Consider the following 21,043-nt stretch of genomic DNA (forward strand, 5'->3'; position numbering starts at 1 on the left):
GTTTTTCTGTGTCCTGGCAGTCACTCCCAAATAACTGAAAAGAAGTTTAATATTCATTAAAATGCTTGCCCAATAGCTTAGGCTTGTTTTTAGCTAGCTCTTATAACTTAAATTAACCCATTTCTATTAATCTTTGTGCTGCCATGTGGCTCATGGTTTGTTACCTCGTTTTGTACATGTCCTGCTTCCTTTCCATCTGGCAATTCCTCTGACTCCACCCTTCTTCACTCCTAGCATTCTCTCTGCCCCCCAAATCCTGCCTAACCATCAGCCAACCAGCTTTTTTTATTAACAATGGGAGCAATATATATTTACAGTGTACAAAGATTGTTCCACAGCATTTTGCAAAATTTGAGAATATTGTTTCTAGTAGTACTTGCTTAATAATGGTGTAGAGACTAGAATTTTCTTGATATCCATATGTATGAGGTATTCCGAGCTATCTGATAAGTTCATGTGCATTAAGAATTCAAAGTGTGCTTATTAGTTGCACTCAGATACATAATCTTTTGGTTATCTTAATCTAATTTGATTTCTTTTTTAAGAAAAAGTTTATTTTATCAAAATGTGGAAAAGATGAGGCTACCACATATGGTACAGTTACAAGAATCTAAGTAAGAGTGGGTTCTATTCAGTTTCACAATTTGCTAGTTTCTCCTGGATAGTGCGGTGCTTAATAGACAGGAGTGAATGAGTGTGGGTTTAGATGATATAGAAGCAAGATTATTTTCAGTCAGGATTGTAAACTTGCATTGGCCTCTACACTTCTGGGGAAATATGGAATTGTTCAGTCTAAGATTTTAACTGAGAAATAAAAAGTACAACAAAGCCCAAAAATATGCAGCTCCTGGCTACAGGTACAGAAATCTGTATCTAGTTGGATCAGGGGTTTCCTATTCTTTTATTAGGATGATTCCAGAAGGATTTAAATTTTGGCTAAATAAAGCCTCCATTTTTTCTTCATTGAACAATGGAGAAAAAGTCAGGGCAATTTCTTTTTCTGTTCCTACTTTGCATCCAAAGAGACCTTTTGCTGCCCAGTATGTGTTACTAGAAAGAAGTATTTGCTCAATGTACTGGCTCGCAGTCTTTTATTTATTGTTTTTGAGACTGGGTTGTACTGTGTAGCCCTGGATGTCTTGGAATTTACTATGTAGACTTAAACCCTCAGAAACCCATTGCATCTGCCTCCCAAGGTCTAAGATAAAAGCAAGTGCCATCATGCCTGGCTTCACTAGGATGCTGGGTTCATAATTATTGTCTCTATGACACTCTTCTACATACATTTTCTTTTCATTACAAAATTGTTCTCTGAGAAGCAAGTGTTATCTTGCAAGACTTCTCTGTTGTGGTCTAAGGTCATACATTCAGTGGAAAATATGGTAGAGTTCAGCTTTATTCAGGCTTGTATGTCTTCATCTAATTTGTCTTTTAGTCAATAGACTCTTGAACTTATCGCCCCTGGTCAATTATGGTAGCAGGTCTATAACTGGAACTAATGTACAGGGTTTTGTTTTTTATTTTTGTGAAACTGGGTCTTACTGTGTTCACAGCTATCCTAAAACTAACTATATAGACCAGGTTGGCCTTGAACTCACAGAGGTCCATATGCATCTGCCTCTTGAGTGTTGGGAATAAAGGCAAGCACCATCTGGTCTTCCAATAATACAATTTTAAAAATAAAGCATACTCAACTGATTTACTATTGATTGTTATAATTTATTTTTATATTATCAGTTACTTAAGTAATGCCCTTAGTCAGATATGATACCAAATCTGTAACAGGGGCCTCACATTATATATATATATATATATATATATATAAATATTACACTATACTTTCTAGTTTTTACTTTAATCTGCAGTATTAATTTTATTCTTTAATTTAGAAAATATCCAGAGACCTCCAAGAATTGTTACTACCAGTTTTAATTCCAAATCCTTATACTTATAATGTTGATACATCTACCTATTGTCTTCATTTGTTTATTTTAATTGGTTTGGAGAATGAATCTAAATCCACAGATATGTTACTCACATATCATATTAGCAGGGTAAACTGTAATCCTTCATATTGTTTCTTGAACATGGTTGTGTTGGTTAGTTACTGTGTCAACTTGTTACAAGCTGGATTCATTGGGGAATAGGAAACCTCAGTTGAGAAAGTACCTCTATCAGATTGGCCTATAGGCAAGTTCTGTGGGGGCATTTTCTTGATCAATGATTGCATTGGTGCCACCCTTGGGAGGGTGGCCCTGTGTTGTGTAAGAAAGCAAGCTGAGTAAACCAGTAAGCTGTGTACCTCTACAGTCCCTTTGCTTCAGTTCCTGCTCCCAGGTTCTGCTGTGAGTTCCTGCCTTGGTGATAGAGTAGGAAGTATAAGCTGAAATAGATCCCTCCTCCACAGGTTGTGCAATCCTAGTTATGGAAGGAAAACCAGGATAAGTAGAGAGGCAATAGAGATAAGTGTCCGGTGTGATTTCATTTGATTTTCTTACATTTCAGTTTTGCTCTTATTGGTGTGTCCATTTTTTTAGTAGAATAATTTGTGAATGCATGTTTGAGCTGTATACAGGCCTTATTCATGGAATGACTCATTGTAGAAGTGACATATTGGAGCTTCTGGTAGTTGATGTATTTCCTAAGTCAGTGTAGGGCCAAGAACACTGCAAACAGCTGCAGCAGCAGCAGCAGCAGCAGCAGCAGCAGCAACAACAACAACAAATGACAGTAATCAATATACATCTTTCAAAATAATGTTAAATATTAATGAATTCAATTTCCCAATCAAGAGACACAGGTTAACTGAATGAATTAAGAAACAAACTCCATCTTTCTGCTGTCTACAAACTCAGTTTACCTTCAAATATACATGATGTCTTAAAGTAAACAGGTAAAGATTAGGGTATTCCCCCCCTCCCAACTCCTCAGATCCTCTTTACCTCTCTACCTACCCAATTTTATGTTCCCTCATTCTCAAATTAAAAAAAATCAAAATAAGCAAACAAAGAAAACCAGTAAGACAGAAAAATGGCCAAAATAAAACTAAACCAAATAAAAGCACACACCAGAAAAACACGGAGTTCATTTTGTGCTGACTCCTGGGCATGGGACTTTCCCTGAAGTGTGGTTGTCACTCCGGTGTCATGCCATTTGAGGGACTGATGTTCCCTTTGTCAGAAGGTATCGATTGCAAATAGCTTCTTGGTTAGGGGTGGGGATTTGAGTCCACTTGGTCTTTGTAGTTCTGGGATTTTGTCTGGTTTGAATCTTGCAGGTCCCGTGCATGCTGTCACAGTCTCTGTGAGCTCATCTGGGTTTCAGTCATGTTGTGTCTGGAAGATGCTTTTTCTCTGGAACCATCCACCACCTATGGCCCCTATAATTTTTCTATTTCCTCTTATGCCTAGATCCTTGAGTACTGAGGGGAGGGGTTTGACAAAGACATCCCTTTCAGGACTGAGTGCTCCAATGCCTCTCACACCTTGTGCACTGTCTAGCTGTGGTTCTCTGTGCCATTTCTCATCCTCTGCAAGAAGAAGCTTCTCTGATGAGGGTTGATCTATGGCTACTTCAATGTCCTTAGGAGTCATTTTATTGCACATTCCTTTAGCAGAGAAGTACTAGTAGCTTTTTCTCTTAGACCCATGACCTATGTAATCCCAGACTCTTGGACCCTTTAGCAATTCCATCTTATGGACTGGGCCTTAAACCCAGTGAAAAGTGGTTGGTTACTCTCATAACTTTGATGCCACGATTGCACCAGTATATCATGCAGGCAGGTCATTCATGTTGCCGGGTTTGTAACTGTGTGATATTGATGAAATAACTTCTCCTCCACTGCTGTGCCTCAATCAAAGTTCCTAAATTAGTAACTAAATATCCATTTTGTATTACCACTAATTATTAGCTTTCTTCTCTATATTATTATAAAGCCTACCTCTTTTATCAAACTGTCTTTGTAGTTTATTTTAACTAATATTTTATTTGAACTAATATGGATTTGTCAGAATCAGATGCACGCTTGTCCTCAGAGGAAGAGGAAGAATGGCCTGATGACAGTGAAGGGGAACACCTAAAGGTACATAAATATTTCAACAAATTCTCTTTTTTAAGATTTTCACTGGCAAATGTTGAACCTATGGGTCATATGAAGTTAGTGTTTTACTTCCATGAAGAATCAATAGATTGTGATTTAATATTTAATCTCAACTATGTAGCTAGGCAATATGCTAGTTTTAGAATCAACAGTGCCGTAAAATAAACCTTATCCTTGGATTTGTTCCAATTAAAAATCATTTTTGTGTGTTTTTCAGTTCTTTAATGTCTTCACATGTTAAAGACAGTCAAATTTGAATTCTATCAGTCAGAAATTAAGTTTTGAGCAGTATAACGGCAATTTCCCCTGAATTTAATTCATGCTAAGGAGTTACTATCTTAGTGACTCAAAATTTGTACTACCTGTTGCTAATCAGTATTTCACAGCTTCAAGTTTCCATCCATCGTTTGGTTCTTCAGTTGTTGTCAGTGTCTCTGTTATGTGAGAAACATGTAATCAGCCCTATTACCTATAAGGAGAATAATAAATCATAGAAAGTGGCTTTTGGTGTTATCCTCTAAAGAATAAATTTTAGGGGCTGGAGAGATGGCTCAGAGGTTAAGAGCACTGGCTGTTCTTCCAGAGGTCCTGAGTTCAATTCCCAGCAACCGCATGGTGGCTCACAACCATCCGTAATGAGATCTGGTGCCCTCTTCTGGCCTGCAAGCCTACATTGTAGGCAGAATACTGTATACATAATAAATAAATAAATCTTTAAAAAAAAAAAAAAAAAAAAAAAAAAAAAAAAAAAAAAAAAAAAAAGAATAAATTTTAAACTTGTCTGTTGCTAGAGTTTTCCTGCCTGGCCCACAGTCAGGACAAATCTCTCTCACCCGCCAGTCCCAAGCCGCTTAAACCCAATCAAATAAACACAGAGACTTATATTGGTTTCAAACTATATGGCCGTGGCAGGCTTCTTGCTAACTGTTCTTACAGCTTAAATTAATCCATTTCTATTAATCTATACCTTGCCACGTGGCTTGTGGCTTACCGGTACTTTACATCTTCCTTGTCCTGATGGCGGCTGGCAGTGTCTCCTCTCTCAGCCTTCCACTTCCCAGTTTTTTCTCCTCCTTGTCCCGCTTATACTTCCTGCCTGGCCACGGGCCAATCAGTGATTTATTCATTGACCAATCAGCAACACATTTGACATACAGACCATCCCACAGCACCTCCCCTTTTTCTTTTCTTAAAAAGGAAGGTTTTAACCTTTACACATCTCCAAAGTCAGCTTGGTATATTTGGGAATTTGGGCGTAGCTTCTCTTACTACTTCCTGCTGGAGGGGGGCGCTGTATCTTATGGGGACACAAAGAACATTTTAGGATTATGGAGTAGTCCGTGAGGCTGTATCATCTGAGCCAGTTGCCTTGAAACGGTTCTGGATGTTGGATCATCTGGGCCATGGTGTCATCGGAGACCTTTCAGGTGGTCTTGGCTGGTCAGACCTGATGTGTCTTAATCTGGAACAAATCCATAGCCTCTTGCTTTCTGTGGAAACAAAAGAGACTCTTTTCCAAAGCAACATATCCTTACATCCAAATTTTGAAGTCAAAGTATCTTTAAAATATACATACTGGTTTAACTCAGCTTCCTTTACAATCAAATATCTCTCTGTAGTTAAGAATCCCAAAGACAACACAATCCAGACTCTCTGTGTAATAGTCATCTCTACGTGGCTTATTTTTTATATTAATTTTACTGTTTCTTTAAAGACTTTATTTTTTAAAACCATGTATTTGTTTCTATACTGTACTTGTCTTTGTTTCAAGGACAAGAGTCAGCAAATATAATGAACGATGTTACTCCTTCACTTTACTTGGTGTTAGAACATGTCAGGACTGGACAGTGGAACAAGAATACATAAATGTATGCTACCTTGTGGATCTTGTATAAAACTGTTGAAGGAATATACTAATGGAATAGAGCATGTAGTATCCAAGGCTTCTTTATACACATTTTAATTTCTTTGACCTCAAATAATTTGTGGGTTTCCAATATCAATCATGTATGAGGGTGTTAAATGTAGAATGTGTCACATGAGTATGTAGACAGTATTTTAATAGTCAAACAAGTAATGAGAAAACAACATCTGTGTTCCAGCTGGAGAATACATGTAATGCTTGGTTGGAGAATGTTGCAGGGGTGAGTATGGTGATGAAAGCAGAACCTGTACTCAGAGAAAAGTCTTTCTGAAGGCGACTGTGAAGCTCCAACCAAAGGAGGGAGAGGGAGCCGTGAGAAAGTCCGTTTGGAAAAGAGAACAGTAGATCACATCAGTCCACTGGTTGAGACTTAGCATCCTGGATGGTACAGGACGCATTGAGTAATAGAACCATCATTACAGTCATTTCATTTATCATATTCTATGAAAAATAAATTTCACAAGTAAGAAACTATAATATGGTTTGCCATATTTTTGAAGTTCTCTCTTAATTGGGAAAGAACCCTATATGATATCTAATATTCCTTGTCTTTATTTAGATAATCTATGGAAAAATTCCCATATTAATTTATCACTTTGTTCCACTAGCTTTCTTCTTCATAACATTTTTTTCCCCAGGATACCTAAATGGGGAAGCTCCTATAAATCTTTGTTATACTCAGCATCACATACTTTGAAGCCTCTCTTTATAGTTCTTTAGACACAAAATGCTTCTGTCATTGGAAATGTTTTGCATCATTAATGATATCATAAAACAAAATTCTTCTAAATTATAAAAGCACTTTGTAATTTTCCAAGGGGATAATATTTTGGTATTCTGAAGTTCATTCTTCATTTAAGCGTGCACACTGGCTATGTTAACGACTATAAATCTATATCCTCTGGGTCTCCATGATTAGTCTACATGGTCAGCAACTCTCTGAAGATAAAACATAGACATTATTAAGAAAACATATTTGATGATTTTTAAATTTTTATTCATTTTAAAAATTTTTCAGCATAATTAATTTAAAAAATAGGAATTGAGATATTGTCTTGGAAAGTGTTTAGTGATCTCTATGTATAACTTATTTTTGATAGTAGCTTCAATAATATATGATTAAGTGGCACATTTGTTCACAGCCAAAGTGCAAAGAAGAGAAAAATATCATGAACCTCCAAGACATCCATACTTCTACCTCCTCAATGATATTATCAATATAAATGGTTTAAAACTTGATAAGATATGCAGTCATGGTCAAATAAAATCTTAGTGAATATTCAATAGATAACTGTGGGGATAAGGAATGACTCAAGTCTCCTGCTTTAAATATACATTTTCCAATGAAGTGCATTTCCTTCCTTCCTTTCTTTCTCCCTATCTTCCTCCCGTCCTCCTTCATTTCTTTGGTCTTTCCATCTTCATTAAATTGTGTTTCCATTCATGATTGTTTTATTTTCAATTAATTTTAAAATAGAAATTGAATTTTTTTTGAAAATTGATTAGGAAATCTCTATGCAACTTAATATTGACACTAATTTAAAAATATGTTTAAGCAACCTCAAGATGCACATTTACCCACGCAAGATGAAAAAGGAGTAAATGTCATGAGTGGCCAGAAGAAAGGTAAGAACTCTATGTTATTAACAATTCCATTCAAGAGGCTCAGGGAGATTTCTCATTGCTTAAAAGCATTTCCTACTCAAGTTGACAAACCAAGTTTGATCCCCAGAACCCATGTAAAAGTCCCAATGTGGTGGTGCACATCTGCAGCAAAATGGGAGAGAGAGATAGAAGAATCAACTAGTATTTTACAGGCCAGCTAACCTCTAGTACGTTGTGCTGAAAAAGAAGGGAGACTTTGGCTCAAGGAGGTGGAAGATGAGAAGAAACTGAGACCTCTGACTTCAACATGTGCTCATGCACACCACACCACACACACACACATGCACATGCACACGCGTGTGCGCGCGCGCACACACACACACACACACACACACACACACACACACCACATCTCCCATATGCACACGCACACATACACAAACACATACTGTAAAAAATTTAAAAATACACCTGATAATGCTATAGACAGAGGGAGTGAGATATTTTCCTACCCACCCCCAATGTAACCTATTACCTATTTAAGTTACAATTTTTAAATGGAGGGAATAGGAGAACCACTCAGTTGGTAATGTTCTTGCATTTTAAGTAAGGATATGAGTTTGAACCACTGAACCCACATAAAAATGATAGGTAGGCTTGGTGATATGTGCTTATAGGAAAGCAGGACTGGGAGAATACCTGAGGCTCACCCACCAGCCAGTCTAGGTTAATTGATGAGTTCCAGGACATGAGAGACTCTGCCTAAAAGAAGTGGATGATGTTCTTGAGGATGATGCCCAATGTTTTCTCCACATGCATACGCATTCAGTTGTTTGTACACCTACACACACATGTGCACCCATATAGATATGAATATGTGCACATACAAGAACACACAATAAGTATATTAAATGGAAACAATTTATATATCTCACAAAATCTGGAAAAAAAACAGGTTAAATTGAGAGTGGCACTGGAGATGAGTTACACTATTAGGTGTTTCCCAGTTGATGAATATTAGAAAATGAGAAGAAGTAGAGGGGTTGAAATGAAGGTGAAGACCTTCAACAGCATAGGAAGCACATGAAGAAAAATCGGGTAGCTTTATCTGAGTAGGGACTGTGAAAATAAAAGTTATTTTAGAGAATGGAAGGTTATTAGCCGTATAGGAAGATGCATCTTAGTGGCAAAGATGCATGTGAAGTTCAGCTTCAAACCTCAGTGTCCCTGTACCTTGGAAGTGCACTTCAGAACTCCCAGCTCCACATAAAGGTTCTACAATATCATTCCTGCCTAACACTGTGTTTTCAGCCTTTTCCAACTACTATCAAGTACTCCGATTCTACTAAACAGCAGCTCAATCCTCATTATTTTTAGACCAGTATTTTTACCATTTAATACTTCTTTGCCACAGTGTTTCATGCCCCGAATCTTCCCTCCATCTTTCTAAACTTAATCTACAGGAGTCAAATCCAGGCTTTCTTCTGATGGGCCATCCATCCCTGACACATTTGCCTACATGTTTTAAATTCTGGTGTCAGATACTAATAACTCAGAAAATAATTTTGAAACAAACTGGTTACTCACACAATACAACAAACCAATGCAGTTTTGGAAAAGAGCACACCAGGATTGTGCATTATATTGACTGTTGTACTGATTGCTATGATAGCTGGTTAGTAACTGCTAATTATTTTGTGAAAATTCCATTTATTTTTATATGACAATTCCATTTCACTACAGTAAACTTCTTATGGATTGTATTATGTTTTAGATTCTCAGACCTTATGAGAAGCATTTACTTAAAAATGTAGGGTATTTTAAAAAAGCCAGGCAGTGGTGTTGCACACCATTAATCCCAACACTTGGGAGGCCAAGGTAGGTGGATCTCTGTGAATTCGAGGCTGACCTCATCTACAAAATGAGTTCCAGGACAGCTATGGCTACACAGAGAAACCCTGTCTCAAAAAACCTAAAACAAACAAACAAAGAAAAAAGTTAAGAGTATTGTAACCAGAGTGGAAAAGGAAATGTAGTCTTCACAATAATCCATATGTATCAGCAAAGGAGGAATATTTTTACATCATTATTTTTAATGTTAGTATACAGGTTAATCAAATTGGAAAGGATTCTTTAACAAAAAAATTGACTTGTGTATTTCCCTGGATTTAATGACTGTGTTCTCTGTTCTGAATTAATAATATGGAGAAACAAATTCTTATTCTGAAAATTTGACTGGCAATATATGCAGTGTCATGCTACTGTTCATTTTGACATCTAGGTTAGATAATGTCATTTCATGAAAGAGGTTGCCTTTCCCTCCATCAATTAGAAGTGAAATACTGGCATTGATATGAGTCTTTTCTATTTAGCTGTGATTCCTGGAATCATAATCTCACATTAAATAGTTTCATTTAACTTTAAGTTAAAACCTCATTTTATCCTTGATTTTTACTTAATCTCCTAATAAGACTATAACAGAGCAAAGTGAAGATAAACCAAACTCTACTCTTAAGAGAAATATTCCCAATGATAACTATGCTGATTATTTTCAACACTGATTCTGCATGCAATTTTGATTGACTTTGTCATGTTAACATACAGTTAATTGCAAGTCTCTGGTTTTTCAGGTTTTCCTGCTGAATATTCTGAAATAAAGGTAAAAATGTTTACATTTTCTTCTGTATCCTTAATGTCCTACTATATGAAATATAGAAGCGTCATTAAACATCTTGTTTCAAACCCATGCAGGATGCCATTGAAAAACAAGATTTTGTGCTAACTGAAGATTCAACAGTGAAGCAGGAAAAATCATTCATGGCAGGTACATTTATCAAACACATGAATATTTGAAATGTCCAATTTTTTCTTCCCTACAATATAGTTCTCTAATTTAGTGGAAGGATTAAATGTAAGAAATGTAAATATCATTTAAGCATTATTAACTAAAAATGAGGTATTTACCAATTAAGATTCGGTTTTCAACATTATGAGTTACCACTCAGGCACTTTGGTGGTTATGTATCAGCTCATTTGAATTTCAATTTTGGAATCCATACATTTCCTAGTGATTAGTTGAGATTAGTTATTAAACATCAGGATGCACAAAATGTAACATATCTTCTTGAGTGTTTCCTCAAAGCTGTCTGTGCATTCACATCCAGTTAATTGGGAGGCTGAGGCATGACCAGGAGTGCTGAGTGATCCTTTGAACATCATATATTATTTCACAGTGGTTATGACAGAATGTACAAAACCTGTAAGAACTCAAGGCTAAATCTTAGAATGTGGAAGGGAGGTGGGCAGGAAGTCCTATCCACCCCTATGAGAGAGGCAGAGTCAGTTTTCTTTAAGAGTGCAGCCCTACGTATGCTGACCATGCTCCCGTGGAAGACCACATATCAAGAATAGATGGGCAGCACAAATTGGACTTGATTTCTTTTTTTCAAAAAGGACATAGCATGGGATGTATAGGGGCAGATCTGGGAGGAGTTGGGGGGCGAACATGATGAGAGCACATTGTATGGAAAAGACATAATACAATATAGAAATAACTGGTCTAGTGAAATTACACAGTATTTTGGAATCCATTGTGGAAACAGTCTATGAGCATGATATATCTGATTTGTGCCTCAATTAATGTACTACTTAAGTCAGTGGCCATGGTCAACCATGATATCTAGACTGCAGCTGGAATTTACATACCTCAATGTAATATAACAGGTTGTCTTACCTATCACTAACCAAAAGAATTAATTTTATAATTTTTTAGAACAGTGTCAATTACATGCAATGAGAGTGAACATAAACGTATCCATCATATAATTTATTAATGGGAATTTTTATGAGAAACATACATTCATGAGAAATATTAAATGAAAATCACCAACACAGCGAGAAAGGAGAAAAGGGTAAAAGCAAACAGAAATCACTCAGTCATTTCACTCAGTTCACCACGTGTTTCACAAGAAAGCAGTATCAATATCTAGTTGTTTAGGGGTCCAAGTTTACATTACATTCTTTTAATGATTTTTTTCTTACGTATTTTTTTTTTCTGAGCTAGTATTGTTAAATGTTCTGGAACCTTTCCCCGAGTTCAGAGTTTCATGAGTTTTCAGTTTCGTATCCTACTCAAAAATTTGTCTCCATTTTTTTTACATGCCATTCAAAAATATTGTCCTTCTCATATCTTGAGTCGACCTGCCTTGGTTGCAAAAGTGAGAGATGAACATTTCCTTCAAATTTTAGTGTTCAAGCATCTTAACATAATACAGTAAACCTTAATGACCTGATTCCTTCTCGGCCTTCCCTTTCCAGCCCTTGACCATCTCTACCAACTTCTCATGTACTACTAATGAGGTGATAACCTACCTATAATTTTAGATGTATCTGCAAGTTCAAACTCTGTGATTCCCTTAGTATGCTCACATACCACTTTACCATATCCATCACTATATACTTACCCTCTTGTCATTAAGAGACAGATCAAACAATTCTCTTGTAAGGGCACTGCTGCAATACTTGCTCACCCCTTTACATTCCAGGGCCAGAAACCAGTAAAATTCAATGAATAATTCCAGAGAAAAACAATTCAAACACTAATTTTACAAAATCTTAAAAAAATGTCACTTCTAGACTGGAAATAAAATATTTAGGTATGTGAATCAATAATTTACACTTCAAATGGGAAGGGAATCTTTGGGAAATGAATGCAGTGTTAAGGATGCTGTGAGAAAAGCATCATGTATATATGTGGGAAAAAAGAAATAGAATCAAGGGATATTTAACTTATGCTGAGGTCAGGAAAGATTTGTCAAAGTAGTAGACACAAGCGCTGCAGGAATGAGGGGTAACCAGGCTGAGGACATGCCTAGATGATCTTCGGTATGTTACTTTTAGCAAGTACAGAAGAATGAGCATTGTGAGTATATGATTCATATTGTCAGTTTCGTTACTGAAGACGTGTTCATTTCTGTTTATTGGAATAATAAGTGCATATATCTTTATCATGTATATAAAGGGATGAATATGGTGACTCCTACTGTCTATATATAAGATCTATGAAGCTTTTGATAATGACATTTATTTCTGGATCAGAAAACATCTGGTTGATATCAAGATTAATCGAACATTTTTATTGCAAAATTATATCGCAAAATAAAAATCTAACATTTTGTTCTTTTTTGAAATTTTTGTATCTAAGGTTTTGTAGCTGATAGCATTTATTTCACTGATTTCTTGGCTGACTTTACCCATATGTATTTGTCAGGAGCCAAGACTGTGCAACTGAGGTCGGAGGGAAAACAGATAGGATGGTGTGGTGGTGGCAAGAAGCAGTGGAAGGTATTCAGGAGTTTGCAATCTCACATCAAGATTCTTTTCATTGGTAAAGGGGGAGGGATGTCTTACATTGCACAGCCCTAAATAGAAATGAGGCCATCATCTAAAATTTAATTTCAGTATCCTTCTTGTTTTTATTTGTACAATCTATGCTGATTTCAGAATCTACAGTAACTAGCTCCTAACCTTATCCTTGGATTTCTTTTCATCATTGCTCAAATTCTAACTACTTGCAAAGTAAAATGTAAGTCAGTGGAATTCTATGCTCAGTCACTGTATGAAGAAATAGAGATGTGATTTAGGAAGTATATATAAGAACTCTCTCGCTCTCTCTCTCTCATCTATCTATCTATCTATCTATCTATCTATCTATCTATCTATCTATCTATCTATCAATCATCTACCTATCTACATATGTTTACTCTTCAGGACATGCTTCTTTTATTTATGTCTAGTTGTTTTTAAGAAAGGAAATTGTGATGTTTTTGGAGGGTAGTTAGGAAGTCTCTGTGCAAGTCCTTACTAGTCCTAATTTTAACAGCCTATTTTTGAGCGACTTCAACTGAGACGGAATGCTCGAGTATCTGTGAATCCTGAAAAACACGTGAAAAATACAGGAGCTGAAGAGAGAGGTAAGAACTCTACCAAAGGTCATTGCAAGCAATGCCTGTTAAAACATGAGGATGGAGCTGCTCTCTTCACCAAAGACAACTGCCTAGCCACTATTCATGAGCTAAAAACTAGTCTTACATGACAAAATGTGTATATTCTCAAGCCTCCAACAAAAGTTACATCATTGAAAGTGTCTCTGAGAGAGCTGATGTGTGATTGGAAGTATTAAAGTCTTTACTCAATATGAGAAGTATTAGGAAATGGAAGAGTGTTTAAAAGGAAGGAACACAGATTAAAGTAGTCAAAATTATAGGGATTAAATGAAGGGAGTCATGCAGGTGTGTATAGGGGAGAGTGTGCAGATAAATTCTTTACAAAATGAAGGGTGGCTGTATTAGATATGTAGAGAGACTTATTATAAGGTAGGGCACCAAAGAGTGTAGGAGCCTGAAATTAGAAGTCATCCTGCATCCTGCATGCCTCCTTACTGGGAGGACTTTGGGCTGCAATATTGGGTCTTATATATCTAGGTTTTCTGCACAGTAGATAAAAGGCTATGGCCAGTCAAACATGTAAATATGTTAATATGTAATGCTACTCCAATACATCCCTGCCTTTTTTCCTTGGCTTCCATGCTCTTGCTTTCCTCCTCTACCTCCATAAACTCACTCTTTATGAGTCACCTCAGGCAATACCTATGTAGAATCATCACTGACATATTTCTCTATATCCTCCAGATCCCAGAGCATACACAAGCCTAGAAAAACCCCAAGAAATGATTATTATTAAAATAAGTATGATACTAATTTTACAAAAGATGATTTAAACATTGTCATCAGTAGGCCAAGAGCCAAAGAGTTAAAACAATCCAAAGAAATAATTGACAACTCCAATGAAAATAAAATTTTTGAAAAATGTATAAACTTCTAAAGTAGTTAAAAGAAAAGCATGCATGCTGACCTGGAGAATGAGAACTATTATCCAGGAAGAATTCAGATATAGTGATGTTTTATAAGAAGGAAGAGGCTGGTCCAAAAATAGAGCAAAGCATTTCAGATAGGAAGGAGATACGAAGTGTAAGATGTAATTATTAAGAAAATGCCTAGACACATTCCTCTCTCCAGGTAGAGAATAGTGTGCAGTATGGCAGTATTTGGTTCCGTGTAACAACTCTCTTAGTTAGGGTTTTTATTACTGTGAAGAGACACCATGACCCCAGTAACCCTTATGAAGAAAACATTTAATTGAGGGTCTTGCTTACAGTTTCAGAGTTTTAGTCGATTATCATCATGGCAGGGAGCATGGCAACATGCAGGCAGATGTGATGCTGGAGCAGCGGAGAGTCCCACATCTTGTAGGCAACAGGAAATTGACTGACTGTCACACTGAGGGAAACTTGAGCAAAAGAGACCTCAAAGCCCACCTCCTATAGTGACACACTTAATAGTGCCACTCCCTTTGGGGGGCATTTTCTTTCAAATTACCATATCAACCAATTCTGTTTCTAAAGTAGGGCTAGTTTGTGTCTACTGGAATCACTTGTGCTTGCATCTTCAACGTGTGGTGACTAACTGTAACGTGGTTTCTCTGCCTATGTATCTATTTGGTATATGACTCTCTAAATAATTAAATACCAGTAAATACCTAGTTGAATATTACAGTGAATCTAACCATTTAATTGTTAAGTTGAAAACCCAACTCTTCATTTACTTTTTCAACATTTGTATCAGCGGGTAAATAGATGATCCTGGTTATTCCACTGTGTTAATGCATGATTTTAACATATATTGCCTCTCCCAGGAGCCACAACTGCACAACTGAGGCCAAAGAAAGAACAAACAGGGAGGTTTGGCGGTGACAAGAAGACGTGGAAGGTATTCAGGAATTTACATTTTCCTCTAAGATTCTCCTCATTGGTGAATGTTGAACATGGGCCAAGGCAGTTATGGTCACACTGTCCTAGAGAATAATGAGACCATGTCTAACATCTAATATCTAATTTTAGGACCTTTTGCCAACTGTGCCATGCATAACATTTTCAGAATGTACAGCAACTAACTCCTCCTCAGCCTTATCCTTGGATTTCTTTCACAACCTTTTCTTATTGCTGGAGTTCCATTCCTGTAACATCTTACCTAGTACAGAGATAGACCAGATTTGAACTGGTGACCAAGTGGTCTAAAGTATGAACAGTAGAAGAGTGATCCTTCCTGAGCCTGATTTGATGATCATTCCCAATGACTAAAAATTCACCTAAGATTTCCTACTAACTAGCAGCATAACAGAGGGTAAGGGTTTGTTTTCCTTTGGACTCTTGCTGCCTTCATTATCTCATGTGTGTCAGTCTACAGGGATGTACATTGGGCCCCACTAACAATAAATAGAATGCTGCCTTCTAGCATGGGCCCTCTTGGGTTGTGCTCCATGTAATTACATTTAATGTTATCATTATTTCAGTGATGGACATCAGCAAATATAATACAATATTACACATTGACTTTGCTTGGTGTTAGAATAAATTGAGATGGGCACTCAACTATAAGGCTGAGATTAAGGGCTCAGGGAAAGGCTGGTGCTCACCTATGACCTCAGTGCTTAGGAAACTGGAACTAGAGAATCATCTGAAAAATTAAAATTAAAATGGTGTGGAGAACGGAATTAGAGCTATAGTCACCCTGTCAAACACCTTCTGGTATTTAAAAATTATAAATGTATTATATACAACAAAAATATATAAGAAAAAAATAGTCCTAATACAGAAGAGCAAATGGGAGGTCATCAGCAATGTCACAGAAATGATTCTTAGGGACCTTGCCCATGTCCACAAGCAGAGGGATGGGGCCCCGGGGGTAGCAGAGTGTGCTATAACTGTGTGGAGGCAGATAATGTGTTCTATAAGCTATACCTCTTTGCTTTGCCATGACACTGGACACACACTGCTTTCTTTTATAGTGGTTTAGAGATGATTTGGGACATCTCAATATTGTGTTGTCACTACGAAAGCCAGTTATCTAAATGGTTACCCATGTCATGTTTTAAATAACTTCTCTAGGCATGAACATGTTCATATGATTTGGCTGCATTTGCTCATCATGTCTCCATTATGCAACTAGTGATATAGAGAGCATATGTAAGATATAGAGTGAAGATGTGATATAGAGAGCATATGTAAGGATCTCATCACATATGCTTTTCTGAAATGCATCTTTTATTTATATCGAGTTGCTTTTGAGATGAAGTCTAGCTATATCTTGGGAAGGTGTTAGGAAACGTCTGTGCAGTTCCTTACCGATGCTCATTTTATCAGCCCATCTTTGAGCGATTTCAACCCAAGTGGAGTGCTCAAGTGTGTATGGATCCTGAAGAAAGTGGAGAAAACACAGGTGTTGCTGAAGAGAAAGGTGAGAACCCTGTTAATTAAAAAGCCATTCGGAGAAATACCTATTAAAACAGGAAGACGGAGACATCTTTTGCTCAGCATGTATGCTAACTTGGAGCAAATAGTATAATAGTACATGATGTTAATCTTTATTTCTTCTTAAGCTTCTAAAGGAGGTTACGTTTCTAGAGTTGGTGAGGGAGCTAAAGTAGGATTAAAATCATCAGAGTTTCTGTGTAAAATGGGAAATTTGAGAAACTGGAACAGTATTTCGGAAGAGAGAACAGAGACTGGAATGGGAGGGATTACAGTCAGTATATAAAGGGAAAGGAGGCCGCTGTAGATAGTTGAAAGCACCTTTACAAAATGAAAGTCAGTTGTGTTAGAAATATAGGAAACATGTAAGACAGAAGCATCAAAGAGTCTAATCTAAGAGACTAAGAGTAGAATGAAGTCACCAGGCCTCCTCCTTTCCTTATTACTGGTGGAGCATTAAGGATAGAAATACCAGGTCTTACGGAGCTAGGTTTTCTTCACACTAGATAAACATAAGCAGTTGTGTCCAGTTGCGCATGCGCACATTGTTGTCATGGATAGTGTGGCTCCTTCCATTCAGTTCTTCCCTGCGTCTCTTACCCTGCCTTCCACATTCCTCTTGTGCTTCCTTCCTCTCTCCCTTCCTAAACTCAGAGTTTAGTAAGGCTCCTATGTATGACCATCACTGACATGTTTGTTTATATCCAATGCATCCCAGAACATGCACCTAGTAAAAACTCAAGAAACAATGTTTGGTATATTCTCTACCTTTGATGTTTAATTTTCTATTCTCTTATCTTAAGATTTGTTCTCTGTATTTAGACAACTTGTGGTTTTCTATGGTGATATTTTATTTGTGCTGAAATGTGATTTTATTTGTATGTTAATAAATAAAGTTGCCTGGGGGTCAGAGCTAATAGCAAGCCATTTAGCAGAAGTCTGGCAGTGGTAGCACACACCCTTAATCCCAATCACATGACAGGCAGATCTTTGTGTGTTCAAGGATACAGCCAACATGGAGACACACACCTTTAATCTCAATACCAACCATAGAGACCTGGAGGTCTGTATAGACAGGCAGTGACGAGGAGGTCATGTGGTTGGATTTACAACCAATGAAAAGGCTGAACAGAAAGCCAATAAAAAGACAGACACACAGGAAGTAGGTTTCTCAAGAGAAGGACGGCAGCAGTAGCGGGTGGTAAGAAGGCAGTCTTGGTCTCAGCTCTTAGCTACTGCTCTCAGACCTCTTGGGCTTTTAACTCTGCATTTGGCTCTGTGTTTCTTATTTAATAAAGCCATTCAGAATTACATCTACAGTTTTCAGGGCTAGTCTCCTGTTTATTACAAAGAGATGCTTCTTTGATGAGGGGTGAGTGCTATAGTTACCTGTGTGTATAAGGACAAACATTTAAAATTCAGGTAGATGTTATACTGGTCTAGTGATGTGGTGGCAGCAGGTTCTTCTCTAAGATCCATGGCTTCCTAGTCTCAGGTGGTTGGCATGATTTTCCTTCTGTTGAACCTGCTATTTCTGTCTGATATTTCCAGGCCCATTTTCCTCTAACGGAGATAAAATGTTCTTTCCCTGACTCAATACATTGTTTCACATGTGTCTGCTTTTGTTTTTGCCCAATCCAACAATATATTTACTAAAGCTCTCTATGTAGAGTTTCTCTTTCATAACGAGGCACCCTGGTGCAGCAAAGCCTACTTACTATAGCCGTGCCTCATTGGCAGCAGCTTCTGCAGCCCTCGGTGATTTATCCTTCGAGTCTCCGTTGGGAATCTGTGAATCTCAAGTTGGTAGTTCCACTTGTTAGTATGTCAGTGTTGGGAGCACATGGCTGGCCAGTAAATGCATCATGAAAAGACTGTCAAAACAAAACATTTAAATTAAAAAAAATCACCTTAGATGTTTGATGCTTTCTCTTTAGTCTAATAACATAAGGACTGTGACCCAGAGGGCTGAGTGGGGCCCTTAAGTTTTACAAGTGTCACCATTTTTGGCCTGTGCCGTGTGGTAACATTAACCAAGATTGTGGTGACGTCGTCTTTACAATGTCATTAGCAAGGTGGCCAAGTCATATGGTTGCTTCCATCCTGATGAGTTCTCCCAGCCAAGATGGAAGAAAATCTGTGGGAGACCCACTCCTACTTTTACCACAGGGTACTCTTGAGGAGGGAGAAGTGAGAAATATTTAGATAGAAGGATAAAGGGGAGAGAGACAGATAGAAACACAGGGTAACTCAGGAGGGCCTGGATCCTTATCCACTGGTCCCTTCTGTCTCTTCTAAAGGGCTTTTTAAAGAAATGCCAAGGGGCAGGGCAAAAGACCTCCCCTTGCTAGATCAAAGCACACCGCACATCCAAGTGCAGACCCTTCAAATCACCTGATAACAATGCATGTGGTCAAGCAATCCTCTAATGTAGCTTTGCTGGGTAAAGCAAGCTCAGGTCTCACTAGGAAAACTTTGTGGGCCTCCACACAAATCACATGGTTGCTTTCTGCTCAAGGTGAACTCGGGCCAATGCTAAAGTGAATCCATACCCCACCAAGGCATGAGTCCCTGGGGAAATAACCATTTTCTACAACTAATGTGAGTCATTATACCCTTTTATTTAAAAGGACACTTTAGGTAGGTATGTTAGTGTGGGATAGCAGGATATGGTACCTGTGGTCTAGGCAGGTAGACCCAAACATAAACATGGGAAGAGATTTCACGGTCCCAGCTCATAAAGCTGAATCCATAAGCAGCTGATACAGTAGTTAGTTAGATTCAGAGCACAGATTTCTCTTGGAAGAGAAAAAGAGAAAGAGACGAAGAGCCTTTGGGGAGTAACTCTCTAAGGCAGTGGTTCTCAACCTGTGGGGTGTGACCCCCTGGGGAGGGTCACATATCAGCTATCCTGCATATCAGATATTTATATTACCATTCACAACAGTAGCAAAGTTACTGTTATGAAGTAGTAATGAAGATAATTTTATGGTTGGTGGTCACTACAACACGAGGAACTGTATTAAAGAGTTGCAGCATTAGGAAGGTTGAGAAACATCCCATGGTGTTTTTAGCAGTAGATACCTTCCATCTGTGGAAGTAACCAAGGGCAATAGCAATAGCCTGCAATGTTCCCGTGATTCCACATAACTTTTACATTTTGTTTCTTAAGCTGCATTTGTTTCCTTTTCTGTAACCACTTGTGCATGCTTAACTTCAACATTGTGCCTCCTCTTGTGTACCTATTTGCTATTTGAATCTCTAGATAACTGCACACATTTCCCAAGCTAGTTGAATATTAAGCTTACATGAGTGTTTTATTGTTAAATTAAAAATCCGGTTCTTTATCACTTCATTTTTCAACATTTGTATCAGCAGGTAAGTAGATGATCATGGTTATTCCACCGTGTTAATGCATGACTTTAACACACATTGCATCTCCCAGGAGCCACAACTGCACAACTGAGGCCAAAGAAAGAACTAACAGGGAGGTTTGGCAGTGACAAGAAGACGTGGAAGGTACTCAGGAATTTACATTTTCCTCTAAGATTCTCCTCATTGGTGAATGTTGAACATGGGCTGAGGCAGTTATGGTCACACTGTCCTAGAGAATAATGAGACCATGTCTAACATCTGATATCTAATTTTAGGACCTTTTGCCAACTGTGCCGTGCATAACATTTTCAGAATGTACAGCAACTAACTCCTCCTCAGCCTTATCCTTGGATTTCTTTCACAACCTTTTCTTATTGCTGGAGTTCCATTCCTGTAACATCTTACCTAGTACAGAGATAGACCAGATTTGAACTGGTGACCAAGTGGTTTAAGGTATGAACAGTAGAAGAGTGATTCTTCCTGAGCCTGATTTGATGATCATTCCCAATGACTGAAAATTGTAACAGGAAGATATATGAATACAGGGATCTATGGTGACACATTGTTCTCAAAATGTCTCTTGACCCCAAAGAGACTCAACTTTTGCTGGACCTTGCAGACAAGTTAATAATATGCCTTGTGATCATTTATGACCATGTACTTAGCCTAGTAT

General features: G+C 37.6%; 1 protein-coding gene across 1 annotated transcript in view; it reads left to right on the top strand.

The window, feature by feature from the left end:
* LOC128119464 (ankyrin repeat domain-containing protein 26-like) overlaps nucleotides 1-21,043 on the top strand; it is a 139,571-nt gene that overhangs the window by 70,832 nt on the left and 47,696 nt on the right. Inside the window, exons 34-43 of the mRNA XM_052752847.1 lie at nucleotides 2,506-2,519; nucleotides 4,011-4,081; nucleotides 7,574-7,649; nucleotides 10,259-10,287; nucleotides 10,380-10,452; nucleotides 12,898-12,971; nucleotides 13,510-13,600; nucleotides 15,381-15,454; nucleotides 16,888-16,981; nucleotides 20,441-20,562. Coding sequence (XP_052608807.1) covers nucleotides 2,506-2,519; nucleotides 4,011-4,081; nucleotides 7,574-7,649; nucleotides 10,259-10,287; nucleotides 10,380-10,452; nucleotides 12,898-12,971; nucleotides 13,510-13,600; nucleotides 15,381-15,454; nucleotides 16,888-16,981; nucleotides 20,441-20,562 — 718 coding nt within the window. The remainder of the gene's footprint in view (nucleotides 1-2,505; nucleotides 2,520-4,010; nucleotides 4,082-7,573; nucleotides 7,650-10,258; nucleotides 10,288-10,379; nucleotides 10,453-12,897; nucleotides 12,972-13,509; nucleotides 13,601-15,380; nucleotides 15,455-16,887; nucleotides 16,982-20,440; nucleotides 20,563-21,043) is intronic.

Source organism: Peromyscus californicus, unplaced genomic scaffold, assembly GCF_007827085.1.
Source record: "Peromyscus californicus insignis strain IS unplaced genomic scaffold, ASM782708v3 Scaffold_23__1_contigs__length_62951481, whole genome shotgun sequence".
Classification (NCBI taxonomy): Eukaryota; Metazoa; Chordata; class Mammalia; order Rodentia; family Cricetidae; genus Peromyscus; species Peromyscus californicus.